General features: G+C 40.4%; 1 protein-coding gene across 1 annotated transcript in view; it reads left to right on the forward strand.

Moving 5' to 3' along the window:
• The window catches only part of LOC118415420 (centromere protein P-like), a 22,982-nt gene that overhangs the window by 5,946 nt on the left and 2,109 nt on the right, over positions 1–14,927 (forward strand). Inside the window, exons 2-11 of the mRNA XM_035820031.1 lie at positions 542–551; positions 2,095–2,282; positions 4,115–4,196; positions 5,406–5,472; positions 6,285–6,376; positions 7,775–7,893; positions 8,675–8,771; positions 10,144–10,223; positions 10,854–10,948; positions 11,507–11,636. Coding sequence (XP_035675924.1) covers positions 2,248–2,282; positions 4,115–4,196; positions 5,406–5,472; positions 6,285–6,376; positions 7,775–7,893; positions 8,675–8,771; positions 10,144–10,223; positions 10,854–10,948; positions 11,507–11,625 — 786 coding nt within the window. The 5' untranslated portion in view covers positions 542–551; positions 2,095–2,247 and the 3' untranslated portion in view covers positions 11,626–11,636. The remainder of the gene's footprint in view (positions 1–541; positions 552–2,094; positions 2,283–4,114; positions 4,197–5,405; positions 5,473–6,284; positions 6,377–7,774; positions 7,894–8,674; positions 8,772–10,143; positions 10,224–10,853; positions 10,949–11,506; positions 11,637–14,927) is intronic.

A 14,927-nucleotide genomic window follows, 5' to 3' on the forward strand; every position in this document is an offset into this window, starting at 1 on the left:
TCAATAGTAATATGTTCAACATATTTGTAGTTTAAAACTATCGTCTGACGACTTCATACCCCTAAGTACCAATTTCTGAAAGGAACGGATATAGGTTACTCCGCGGATAAAGGTGAACTAGCGTTATCAACTATAAATACATTAGATACAGTTGGATCTCCCCTGATAGCAGATGACTTTGTCTTATAGTTCTGTGCTTGTGCTTATCATCTCCATGAAAAATGGTACATAATATATAACGTTAACGCTAGTTCACCTTTATCCGCGGGGTAACCTGTATCCGTTGTTTTTCAAAACAGGGTATTTAGGCACATCAAGTCGACGGTTGGTAGTTTTAAGCTGCAATGTACTGAAAATATTGCAATTTTAAACCAATGTCCGTCTACTTGATATCCCCAAATACCACGTTTTTAAAAGCAACGAATATAACGTTAGGTTACCCAGCGAATAAAGGTGAACTAACATTATATATTAATTAATAATATGCTGTAAGCAGTAACTTGTTACTTACAGGCTCCTTTGTTGTTGTTCTAACTTGCAGGTTTCCGCGGGTAAGCATGACTTTTTCTTGCGACCTGTGTTGTTTGCATGTTAATGTAACTGTGGTGCAGTGAGAAAGGTAAGTTGTGTGAAAACACTTTTCATAAATTTTTTTATTAGAATATATTACATAGCTTTACCATGGCTTGCATCTTGACTTTTATTGCAATACAGTCAAACCTGTATTAGCGGCCACCTTTGCATAACGGCCACCTGCCCATAGTGGCCACTTTTTGTCGGTCCCTTGGATTCGTAATGATTAAGAAATAGGCTTAGCGGCCACCTGTCCAACGCGGCCACGGCCACACGATTTCCGGTCCCGCAGGTACAAAAACACTGCCGATTACGGCCACGCGGACCGCTGATCTATGTTTCGGCACGCGTTCGGCCATATACAGCGGCCGTATCGTCACCCTACGCCGAATTCAAAACCTCTTTGACTTATTTTCAAAACAAAACTTCGTAAACTGGCGCTACCCATACCCGCTGACAAACGAGGTCATATAAGGTCAATAGATGACACCAATATTATGGAGGTAAATTGTGTTAAAGTTACGTTCTAATACACTATCGCTTAGGTTAATTTACATCACAAAAATTTCTAAATAAAATGTTACAAAGACAAAATGATATGAACTTCAGACTATGGTGGATTTTATTCTTACATTTATTAAGAGATAAGTCTAAAATGACGTGACTTTTCTTGTGAGTACCACATTAGCATAATGGGCGAATCTGACGTGTGAACGCGAGCGGGAACACACGGACGGCGAAGTATCAAAGGATACAAGACGAAAGATCAAAGAAATATGACGATACCGGTCTCTTCAGACAATATCAACTGTAGAACATTTAAAACTTTTTATAACTTTTGTTTTCTTAATACATATAGTGTAAAAATCATTGCAGTACATGTACAGTACTGTATTATGTGAATAAAGATCAGTAGGTACTAAAACCACTGTGTAACTTATTTGCTTGTGGCCAATTAATTAGCATACTCTCTATAGTGGCCACCTCTCTATAGTGGCCAATTTTGACCAGTCCCTTGAGTGGCCGCTATAGACAGGTTTGACTGTACATCTAAAAGGCCATGTTGATCCAATTTGTGTCTTACATTACAGGGCTTGAAATCCTTTTTTCTGCATACCTGCACTGGTACAGGTAACATTAAAAATTACCTGCACCAGACAAATTTTACCTGCACCACTCTGGATTTAGGAAGTATGGATCATACTGAAAATGTTCAGGAACCATTGCTATTTTTTCTTTTATACATTATAGGTGGTAACAGTCAATGCAGCTAATAACAATCCATATACACCTACATCATAGGACATTTATGTATGAAACCCAGTACATGGACCAGTGCAGGTTAGGTGCAGGTAGACACCAAAAATACCTGCAATTTTACCTGCACTAACCTGCATATGCAGGTGGTATTTTGAGCCCTGCATTATCAACATAATTATTTGTGTTAATCAGTCAAGTTTCAAATGCCATCTGTTGGTATTTGCTTAACATGTCATAAACACCCGCTGTGGTCTCCTGCAGTCAGCAACTCCATTGGTAGATTTTGATGCAGTCTTACTGAAGAAGTCAAAAGCCACCCCCGAGCAGTGCCTGCAGTACCGTGCCCAGATCAAACAGCTGCAGGATGACATCAACAGTCTGGAGCAGGAACTGCAGGCACAGGATCAGAATGTCATGGCCATCTCTGACATGACCCTGCAACATTTGGAGTGAGTGCTTATATATCAGCATATTTCTTTGCCACATACCCATCAATATGGATATTTTTCTGTATTTTCGGAATTAGGGTCTCAGCTGAGCATTGGGCTGGCTGATGATCGTCCAAAGTGGACAGACAGGCTGCCCCTATGGCTACCTCGTTATGGGACTGATTAAGTGAATGAGTGGGTGATTAGAATGATCATAGTTAGGTCAGGTACATGTGTAAACCTCATACTCATAGCAGGGGTCTCCCTACAGAGTGGAACAACGGCGCTGCGCCACTCCCGAAAATCCTGGCGCCACTCTCCCCCAATTTTCAACTCTATGGGTTTCTCTATGTCTTTTGAGGGCAACTAGGGGGAAAAACAACTGAATTCCCTGAAGTTTGAGTGAGAGAGGTCTCATATTTTGCAGAGAAATGGACACATTCACCCTTCCTTTGTGTCAGTGGGCTTGGGTTGGTTGCAAAAATCACACTCCTTTGTTTTTGTCCTATTGTTATGCGTGTAGACAATAGATGTTGGTGACTTTCGCATATGATAATCTCATTAAAAACCTGTTTTTCAAGACAAGGAAGACTGAGAAAAAACAGACAATAGACCTTGTTTATCTTTATGTTATGCTAGTAGTGTTGCCAAGCTTCTAAAAGGCTCCTATATGGTGATTTGCCATGATTTCTACCCAAAATGTATCCCTTGCCTTTCTTTCCCATCAAAAATTCTGGTTTTGTGACATTTCTGTTTGCAATTTTCACTCAGCAAGGTGGCCTAGTATGGTGGAAAACTTTACTGTATAAATGCGGGTGATAAGTTTTTATTTTGTTTGTTGTTGAAAAGAGCCTCCTACTAGTCCTAGATTAATTAACATGTCAAGTTGCATTTCCTTTTATATTTCAATACATATAGCTTATAGTTTACATTGAAAATGTACTTAACTTGGACATGTATTATACTTAAGTCAATTGGTCTGAATTTGAAAGATTTTAAAGCTTAAGTGTCAGGGGAAGGCTTCAAATTGTGATTCATTAAGGCAAAATGCAACAGCTTCTCCGGGAATCCTGCCTCTCCGAACCACTCCCCCCTCATAGCCACGCGTTACGTTGCATCGGCCGCAGCGCGGCCTCCAGCACCACTCCCCTAAAATTTTCTGGGGAGACCCCTGCATAGGTTTAGATAGGGATTTTTACAGGTGACGGTGAATTGTCCACATTGACAATTAATAATTGTCTTGGTGACAAAATAGACATGCCTGATCTGGACTTGGCTCGGGTCAATGGACTTCACTAACCCTTGGTTGTGCAGAAGGCCAGCTGATACACTAAGGCCCAATCTAGACACAGTTTTTCCCTGATACCTTTTTTCAACGTCTAGATGGAACAGATATTGCTGTCAAGATGTCAGCAAAATTTCTCCTTAAAGGTCTGGAGTATTCGCCTGACAGCTCAGTAGGGTCCCCAAGAATTTCCATGTGCGTGTAGATGCGCACGACTTCGGGAGGGCTCATTACCATATAACGTGGGCTCATTAGGCTGTATAGCTGCATCATTTTGTGATACTAGTGTATTCTGCTTCACTCAGCATGTCAAGGACAAGTTGTGTTGTTCCCAAACAAACACATGATGCGAGATCAGGCGACTCACCGGCTCGCCACCTCCGCCACGATGAGCGGGCAATGAGGACGAAAGCAGGGTTGATCATAGTCGACATAGTTGGGCAGTGTTGTCATTCCTGATGTTCTCATTTTTAAAAACATGCAAGTTACAACAATGTTTTACATGTAGTATTTCTGAATGTAGGATTGAGACACTGTTGATGATTGAGTGCTGCGTTTGTGTCCTCAGTATGGAGCTGTGCTCAGAGTCTGGAGCTGGAGAATCCCAGAGGGGGAGCTTTTCAGACCAGATCTACACTGTGGATCCCGATGTAGGTTTCATCAGCTTCTACCATGATAGCATTCTTACATAGTAACATGGTGGAAGAGATCCTTTCATAAAACAGTTCAAAATTTTAGTACTATTTTTATGATTGAAGACGTAGTATATACATGTCAGGTATATATCCAGCAAGACTAATGCATGGCGCAGAAGAAAAGAGGGCCAAGCGGCACCTCATCGGACATGGGATCCCCATTTTACGGCCCCAACCGAGGTTCCCTTCCCAGGATTAGAACCATTGTCTCCTAGTTATGTTTAAGTCACAATTGCACCGGTGCCACAAATTTGTCCTGGTGGACATACTGCATACTGCAGGTGGACCTCTCAGTGTTTTCACTGGTAGATCTATTGCCAGTCTATTTGCCAGTGTGCCCAGGGCTAATTTTGCCTTGAAAAAAATCATCGGCCCAGCACGGGCCCACAGGGGACATGCCCGAAAGTGGGAAAAAGAACAGCCAATGAACTGCCCGACAGGGCCCCCTTTTCCAATTGTAATCTCAGCATTAGGCCACAGCAAGTAAATTCTATGGATGACATCCTCTGCAGACTGCAAAAATAATGAGATAGTGCCAAAAAAAACAAGGTGAGTAAAAAAAACAAGCTGCCAAATTTTCAAAGCAGAAACAGATAACAAGTCACGGTATTCAAGAAGTGCACTAGTGCAGCAAACATGACACTAGTGAAGTAGGCTGGCATCACTTATCAATTTGGCAACTATACTCATGGCTTCCATATTGGTGACACTCATACAGCTATCCAGCAAGTTTCACCTTTGCAACTATACTCAAGACTACCTCTCTTGTGCCACTTCTACGTACAATTATTAGCTTATAACAAAACCTATTTACCTATTTATCCATTAAGAAGAGAATTTTTTTTTCTGAGATCAGGCAAAAATTAATGCGCGCACGGATGTCATCCATAAAATTTACTTGCTGTGGCGTAAATAAAGGTTCAAACAAACCATATTTTCAGGTCAAGACTTTAAATGTACATTATGAAGTGTCCATCCTCACATGGGATGATTTTTTTCAAATTAAATTTTGGAACAGTCCATTTTTGCATAAGGAGAAGGGGGGAGTGAAGATTGCACCGGCAGTTCTAGTTATATGAAAGTTCCACAGACAGTTGTCCTATACCAGAAATAATACTTAATATTACATCTATAAAATACTCATCCGTGTTGTTCTCTCCACAGCTGCACATGCTGTCCACACTGACAGGTGTTACGTTCCAGGATCATACCACTACTGTCATAAGAAAAGGTACATGGACGTAATACTGCTGCACAGGGTTCTCGCCAGTGCAGTTGAGCATAGGGGACCCAGAGCTGTGATTTGTATCCCCCTATAATTTGATTTGGGCCCCTATGCTGTTTGAATCTGCATAGGGGGCAAAAATGTTGCCCTTATTTCATGAAACATTTCTTTCAAAGTGCAGGAAATAGAAATGTTTCTGAGTGATATAGATCTTTTCAACAATAATCCTTTTCTAAATCCAAGTACTACCATATGGACCTGCGTCTATTGTACTGCACTGTATATGAGTGACTATCAGACATTTAAGAAGGTACACAAAAAGTTTGAAGACTAGAGACCCTTGGAATACAGAGGTTTGGCCCCTTTTTATGGACCATTCTGCTATCATGTAAAAAGGCTACTTTTAAACCTTTAAATGAAAGCTATACTTGATTGAAAATGAAAAGCCAACCATACTATTCTCAATACACCACAAAGTCATTCTCACTTGTTTTACATTGTATGTCATAGTTCAGGTCTCTCCCACATGTGAAACTAAATGTGTTGCTCTGACATTCACTGAACTGATTGAGTGAGTTTTATGGTCAGGAGGTGGCATGGCCCAATCAGTTTTGATTCAGTATACAATTAATGTATGTTTAACATACCTGTCGTAGGATTTTCAGCGTTCCTTTTAGAAAAGAACCACTAGCTGAAGAACTCCTTAGTCTACCTACATGTAAATCAATGTGCAGGGTCATACATATGTAGCCTTAAAACAGCAGGATACAATATTTTGTGCAAATGACTTTTAGTACATGTATATACTTTGCTTACAGAACGAGACACAACTGTGGTACTTAAAACCCTCTCAGGCCAGAGCCACTCTCTGTCATTTCATGTGCAGATGGAAGTGGAAGAATTACTGGAGGTAAGTGTAAAATCTCATCTCCTTGACTTTTCTGGTCAGGTCAGAACACTGATGTTTAGGTAAAATTTACCAGAACAAACTTATCCAGTGTGAGTCAGTGTGACCAAATGGATGATTTCACAAAGACGGAAATCAAGCTCCAGGCATTGGATGGTAACGGGAGGGGTCCATTTTTCGACACCCGTTCTAGGTGGATGCGCATGGCTTTTGTCATCATACATTTTACAGTGAACTAATCAAAGACAAGTTTAGATCTTGTATACATCCATATAACTGTGATTGAAGCCGTACAGATATATATTTCATTTAACGGTAGCGTTCCGCACTGTACTTTGACAGCACACTTCCTATGTGTGGTGGTATTTTTTCACATGTCTTATTTTGTGAAGAATAATTCAAGAATTTCGAGGGCCATGGTGTTGATACGTTCGCTCATCAACTTCCATGGAAGGCATCAAACTTGTGCAAGTTTTCCAATCGTTATCTGTGGGGCTTACTAACTTCGACACATACCCCATCTTTGTAGTTATTTATAACAAGGTTTAGTGTATAACTATTTGTACTTCTCATGTGCAGGCATCTGTGAATTTCTCTGCAACAATGATTTTAAAATCCGACAAAATTTGGACCCCTGTTGAAAAATGGAACCCTCCCTTTATAGTGGTTGTCATCCAGAGTATGGGAGTTAAAATAAACAAGTCATGTATTTCAAAATCATAGGTTGTCTGCATGAGATACGGAAAGTCCAAATACTGTAACCCGTGGGACCGGGAGTGCAGTGGGTCCGTGTTTGCCTCGAGACCGAGAGGTCGCGGGTTCTAATCCGGCTGCTGTGTTGCCGATCTTGTGCCCTTGGGAAAGGCATTTTACACGACTTTCCTCACTTAACTCAGGTGGAAATGAGTGCCGTCCCTCGGATAGGACGTTAAATGGAGATTCCGTGTCTGGTAAGAGCCATACCCTGGGTATGTAAAAGAACCTGCCACATGTGCGATGGTGCGATGTGAGCGGATCAAACCATTCCGGCCAAAATGGGGTAGGAAATTTCCCGAGCAGCCTCGTAACCCCTGCTTCGCCTATTGAGTCAGTGAAGTCAAGCTTGCCTAAGCTTGATGTTTCTGACTTAGGGAGAAGGAATGCTGCTACAGTTATCGCTATGGGCTGCTCTTCATCTTCATGATGGTAACATCAGGCCCTACGAACATGATTTTTTTTTTAAAACTGCTACTTTCTGTCAGTTCACGTTTCTGTCAGTATTAAACACAAGCTGATATTGTTCAGGTACATGTACAGCAGCATATATATATATATATATATACAGGTCTTGACCAGTCCAGTACCTACATTTTTGTAACTATCTCTACCTGTACCTTTACCCGATACATGTACTGTGTTTAGGCAAGCAGTCCTACCCTGTTAAAGACTGAAGGTGGGAGGAGAGGCACTGTGAACAGACTACAGGTGTCAGTGGACAAGAGGGTGGCTATGCAAACAGACCTTCAAGCCTTTATCACATGGTAAACTCTTAATATCCTTGGGGGTTTTAATTTAAAAGGCTTCTTGGAAGTATTTACTACAAGATGGTACAAGCATGTACAAAAAAAAGTCATGTAGTTCACTTTTATTCGCGAGGTAACCTATATCCGTCATTTTAAAAAAAACAAGGTACTTAGGGATATCAAGTCGACTAACGTGGTTTCAAACTACAGCATTTTGAAAATATTGAAACCACAACCCTAAATATATTGATTTATAAAACGACGGATATAGGTTACCCCGCGGATAAAGGTGAACCAGCGTAACTTGTATAACTCATTTCTTTTTTATGGACTGAACAGGAAAAACCAGTGTACAAAATACTTTTCTGAGCCAGGTTGCACAGTGTGCAGTTCAGTTCAGTTGTGCAACCTTGGGCAAAAACTAGGTTGCACAACTGAAGTTCAAGTTGCACCACCTACAATTCTTTAATTTCTGAAAAAAAGGTACAATACATACATACATAATAACCTTTTACTATGATCATTTTGGGCATTTACTGACATGTTTGGCTGATATGAAATGGAGCTGCCTTGTTCCATTTATTTCTTCCAAGTAAATTGACAACAAAATCGAGTTCTAAGGCACAAAATCTAAGTTGCGCCCTGTGCAACTTGACTTTAGAAGTAAGTTGCACCAAGCAAAAAGTGGTTGCAATGTGCAAGTGTGTATTTTGCACGCTGAAAAACTGGTGTGTGTTTGACTTTTTCGTACATCAGTAGAGGGAAGAGTTTTGTAACTTTGTATCTCCCTGTTGGTTAGGGTTGAGCAGGAGCGGGCAGTGCTGTGTTTCTTCAGGCTGTTCTCAGAGTATTCTGAGTGGTGGAGTCTCAGGCACAAGGTCTTCCAGCACTTCAAGGTGATGATTGCACCAGAACACTTTCACATGACTTATCCTACAGTAAACTACACTTCCAGGTGATGATTGCACCAGAACACTTTCACATGACTTATCCTACAGTAAACTACACTTCCAGGTGATGATTGCACCAGAACACTTTCACATGACTTATCCTACAGTAAACTACACTTCCAGGTGATGATTGCATGCACCAGAACACTTTCACATGACTTATCCTACAGTAAACTACACTTCCAGGTGATGATTGCACCAGAACACTTTCACATGACTTATCCTACAGTAAACTACACTTCCAGGTGATGATTGCACCAGAACACTTTAACATGACTTATCCTACAGTAAACTACACTTCAAGGTGATGATTGCACCAGAACACTTTCACATGACTTATCCTACAGTTAACTGTCCATCCAGGACAAGTCAGCATGCATGTACATGTACACTGTATATTAAGTATTTTAAAACTGGTCTCACAATAAGACAGTACTGGCAGAACGTGGTTGGTTCAAGAGAAATTCACCCTTTTCACACTTCCGTTGATCTTTACTGTCTTCCAACAACGTATCACTATTAGTATGTCACTGAGGATGAGCAAATGCACATGAAAAAGACTGGAATTTTTTCTGTGACCACCACCTTGTGAAAGCAGGCAGGTCCTGCATGGGCCTCCTGCCGCAGACATTTTCATTCCTTGACTAAAAAGGCAACGTGTTCTTGAATATGCAGAATGTTTTCCTGTAGCCTTTTGTCAAGTTACTAGCACATAATTCTGTACTATTATGCTCGCCCTACAGTATTGTGTGGGTGTTTTAAAAAATTGCCACATGGGTTTTGCTATGATCACAAACCTGTAATTATTTACATTCAATTGTACGTCAGCTGATACAGTTCTAAGCTCTCATGGGTTCACATCTGTTCTAAGCTCTGTTTAACATAACAGCAAAAACAATACTTTATTTCTACCAATCTACATCCCTACAGGGTGACGGAAATAAACATATTGAATATTCAATTGACTTTACCAGGATGTAAACAAATTTATTTTTGACATCTACTTATCTTACATGTAATGCTAGTTCACCTTTATCCGCGGGGTAACCTGTATCCGTTGCTTTCAGAAATGGGTATTCAGGGATATGAAGTCGACGGACGGTACTTTCAAACTACAATATTTTGAACATGTTACAACTTGAAACCACTGTCCGTCTACTTAATATCCCTTAAAACCATGTTGGTAAACACAATGAATATAGGTTACCCTGAGGATAAAGGTGAACTAGCGTTACATTGAGTAACCTTCACAATTCACACGGAGCCCAGTCATTTATTGAGATGTACATGTACATTGTAAGTGATTGTCTCTCCTCAGGACCAGTACTCAGATGTAGTGAGGCTCAGCATGGGTGTGTATGGAGAGGAGCTGGAGTTCAGTCAAGTGCAGAACCCAGGGTGAGACTGGGCTGTTGTTTGGTCTCTGCTGACTACAGTTAGTGGAACAAAGTTTCACTGCTAATGTTGTAGCAAGATTTTGGACATATTCAAGAAGGGTTTGATTTGTAACTTGATATAAATCTGTCCACACATGGCCTATATATACCAACATGGTTTACCAACAGAACCTGTTGTTCTGTCACAAAAACGTTCTTTTGAGAATCAAACTGCATAATCATTAGTCTGTGTAACACAAACTTCGCTGTCCAGGGCTGTAACTGGCCCCTCCGGCGGATGTTTGGCGGGCTGCTATAAGCGAGATTTAATCAGGCTACATAATCATCATAAAATACAGACATGTACAGACATGTATTGCTTTTCTGCTTATCAAAACAAAGTTTGTTGAAAGTTGCTGTGTTAGGAATCATGGACTGAAAGTACATGTATGATTGGTATTACTTAAGATTTGATGCTCAATTACATCATAAGGGTGTGTATTAAATTAATTTTGTACAAATATCTACGTATGTTTAGTATTGTTATGGCTGACTGTGATCAGGAAATACATGTATTGAGTTTTATTTTGGTGACATGAATACTTTAAGTAAACAAGTGTGTCTAACGTGATGATGCTGTTTCTTCCCACAGAGCTTGCTTCATCATCAGTTGGCTGGTGACCCTGACCTCTGACCCTTGGAAAGCCATCCCAAACATCACATTGAAGGTGAAGGCCAAGAATCAAAGTGAGTAAAGTGTCTCCTGGACCATTTGTAATGGAAAACTACCATACATATACATATACATGTAACATAATTTGGTGAAGGTATATATGTAAGTCATAGAACTAATAGTAGATAATGATTGCCTTGGAGTAGTGCAACTCGTATTGTCTGGTAGGAGGTGAAAGTGCCATCTATGCTTGTATGAAAGGGTCTTGTTTACGTCTACATTCATTTGGTGACTTTTGTGTAATCAAATGTCGGAGTGGCTAGACTAGTGGACACGAGATCAGGAGGTTACTTTACTGTAATTTACATAACCTCTACTCTTCACCATGGTGTAAACAGCCATTGGATACAATGTACCTGAGCTTGGCTAAAGAGTGAAAAGGCTATGGAAGGAGAGGGTAGGGTTCTGCCTTCAGAGACACAGCAGAGAACAACACACTGCCCCGACGATCTCAGAAAGGCTATGGGACTATCTTTGACTCTTCCTTCTAGTATCTCTGCATGATGAAAAGAGAGCAGTTTTGTGTGACAGAAAATGTACCAAGTTGACTTGTGCTTCCCATCTCCTCACAGTGCGCCAGCTGGATGAGAAGGGGACACTACAGACATGTGGGCAGGTGTTTCATGACATGGTCAAAGTGCTCGGACTGGAGCAAGCCATACATGCCATTATCAGGACAGCAACTTTATAACATACATATACATATACCAGAGCTCTAGCCAGCTCAAAATTTTTACGATCCAGTAGAATCATCGATTCTCCTAGGAGATATGGCGATCGGAGCTGGTCCAAGGAGAATCGCCAATTCTACTAGTATAGATTGTGATCGGGGTCTCTCCTAGGGCCAACTCCGATCCAAACTCAAATGATACTAAGATATGGGAAACACTGCGATCGGGATCTCTCCTAGGAGAATCGGCGATTCTACTAAGAGAGACCCTGGTCAGAGTTGGCCCTAGGAGTAGGACCAGCTCCGATCCAAACTGAAATGATGCTAAGATATAGGAAACAGCAATACTTTTTTTTTTATAAACAATGATTTTATTTAGTATCAATACAAACCTACTAACTCATTACCAACTACACACAAGACTACCACACTAGGGTCACTTCTTCAACTTCACTCAAGGTACACTATAGTATATAGCATCACTTTCATGGTAAATTTCATGTATGTTTTCTGAGGGCCATGGTAAATTTCATGTATGTTTTCTGAGGGCCATGGTAAATTTCATGTATGTTTTCTGAGGGCCATGGTAAATTTCATGTATGTTTTCTGAGGGCCATGGTAAATTTCATGTGAGTATGTTTTCTGAAGTCCTAGGGCCAACTCCGATCGGGGTCTCTCCTAGGAGAATCGGCGATTCTACTAGTATAGATTGTGATCGGGGTCTCTCCTAGGGCCAACTCCGATCCAAACTCAAATGATACTAAGATATGGGAAACAGACTGCGATCGGGATCTCACCTAAGAGAATCTGCGATTCTACTAGGAGAGACCCGATCGTAGTTGGCCCTAGGACCAGCTCCGATCCAAACTCAAATGATGCTAAGATATAGGAAACAGCAATACTTTTTTTTAAATAAACAATGATTTTATTTAGTATCAATACAAACCTACTAACTCATTACCAACTAGAGTTCCACGAACACATACCTTTGCCAAATAACAAGGTTTGTTATGTAGAATGATATCTGTAGACAAATGCGTTACTCATTTCATTTTCTTTATAATCATATGCTTGGAGTTGGTTTATAAAATTTCAACATTGATTATGCAAATTAGATCCCAAGTTACCATTAATCGATATCAAATTGTATCAAGTATTACTTAAGCTATCAGCATACCAAAAATCATGATGATCCTTTGATCCATTCTTGACTTATTCTCTTTCAGTCTTTAATAAAATACACCCCTTACTCTCTTCCCTCTTTCTCAGTTACATATGTGACAACTTTGATGAAAGTACTATAATGAAATGCAGTGGGTTTTTGTACTTTTCCTAATTGATTATGCAAATTAGCTGTTGATTTGCATAATTGGTATCTCATTATGTAGGTCTTCACTTACGCTACCTAAATACCAAAAAACATGATGATTCGTCAACATGTTCATATTTTCTCATTAATAATGCAAATGAGGTCATCATTTGCATAATTGATATCTATAGCCATTTCTCTCCTTCCCAGCTACATATGTGACAAGTTTGAAAGTCCTATCATGGAATGCTGTGGATTTATAAATTTTCCTAATTAATTATGCAAATGACCTGTTGATGTGCATAATTAGTATCTCATTATGTAAGTCATCACTCATTCTATCTACATACCAAAAATCATGACGATCCGTCAACATGTTGTAGAGTTATTTCGTCCAAAGTTGAGTTTCTGCTGCAGTACCTTAGCAAGCCGCTAGGGGGTCAATTATCAAACTTGACCTTCGTTTCCCGATCCCTACCCACCTACCAAATATCATCAGGATCCATCCCAGGCTTCTCGAGTTATGCTGTTAACACACACACAGACACACAAACACATCCAAAACCTAACCTTAGCCATTCTGGCAAAGGTAAAATTGTCGCAGTGGTTTTAGTCTATTGTCCAGGTTTGTGCGGCAACCCCTCAGCTCCAAAACCATAACTCCACAAATGTGCATTTTAGTTGTATGAAACTGTTCAGAAGTCACCCTCAAGCTTAAAGCATCGAGAAACAAGTACCATTTCCACCACCCTGTCACAATTGCAAGGGGGTAGGCACTACTTCTAAGTTTGCACAAAGCCCACCATACCACATATTTATCTAGAAAATTTTATATAATATTCCCTGGAGAATCCCTTCTTTACTTTTTTGTAGACAGTCAATGAAAACATGTCTGGATATATATATCTTTCAACCACATTTTTAACAATGTACATTATGTACTTATTGTCTAACTGTGAATTCAGACATCCATAGAAAAAAGTAACCGATATCGTTTCAAATTTCCCTTACGCCTTGTAACCTGAATTCCTTACAGCTGTTCATCAGTTCATATTCAATTTGATGACAGAGTGATAACACGCCTACTCACAATAGGGGATGTGTTAAAAAGTCTGAATGTTTGAAGTGTAGCCACAACTTGACTGTACATTAAATATATGTAAGTCAATTGGGAACAATGTCCCAAGCTCTGCTCTACTACCTCATGTTCCTTGTATCTCTATGTACACCCAAAAGATTTTCCACAAAATCACCTCCGTGTAATTTCTGCTGGGCAATTGTCTTCTGAATTAGCTCTGCCCCAAATCTCACAACCATATGATATAAAAGGTAAGATATGTACATGTTCTACATAGTTCAAGCTGACTCTTTGGAGACAGACTTGAATGCATGAAGGCTTTGAGACTGAAAATGGCTTTTAAAAGACTACTGCAAGGACAGCTCAAATTGAGACCATGTAGTGAAAAGAGAGATGACAATGTACCTACCTCTCAAACTCAAAGGAAGGAGAAGAATACAGACTAAGACCGTTGTTATGTACATAAGCCCATCATTTTGGCTTGCCAAGTTGATCATATGGCCTAAGGGTCAACTAACACATTTGCAAGGTCTGACCTTTACACCTCTGAAATATCAGGTTGCTCACAGTACTGACTGATCATAGGCCAGTCCAATTCATGGACCAGGAACCCCTCAACTGTGCTGACAGCTGCTAAGGTGGAGTGGGGTTTTTGACAAAAATGCCCCTGCTATCCCTACACTAGCCGCTAGGTGGCCCAAACTTATGTCACTAACTTCTGAGCACAAGAGCTATCTAACACCCGAAATTCGTGCCCATAGCTTGTTCAGAAGATGGAAAAACACACCCGGAAGTTGCGCTGCAGTACCAAGGGAAGCCGCTAGGGGGCCCATTATCGAACTCCCCCTTCGTTTCCCAAACCCCTACCCACCCACCAAATACCAGCTGCATCCGTCGAAGTCTTCTCGAGTTATGCTGTCCGCAGACAAAAGTTTG

Source organism: Branchiostoma floridae, chromosome 5 (assembly GCF_000003815.2).
Source record: "Branchiostoma floridae strain S238N-H82 chromosome 5, Bfl_VNyyK, whole genome shotgun sequence".
In the NCBI taxonomy this organism is placed as follows: Eukaryota; Metazoa; Chordata; class Leptocardii; order Amphioxiformes; family Branchiostomatidae; genus Branchiostoma; species Branchiostoma floridae.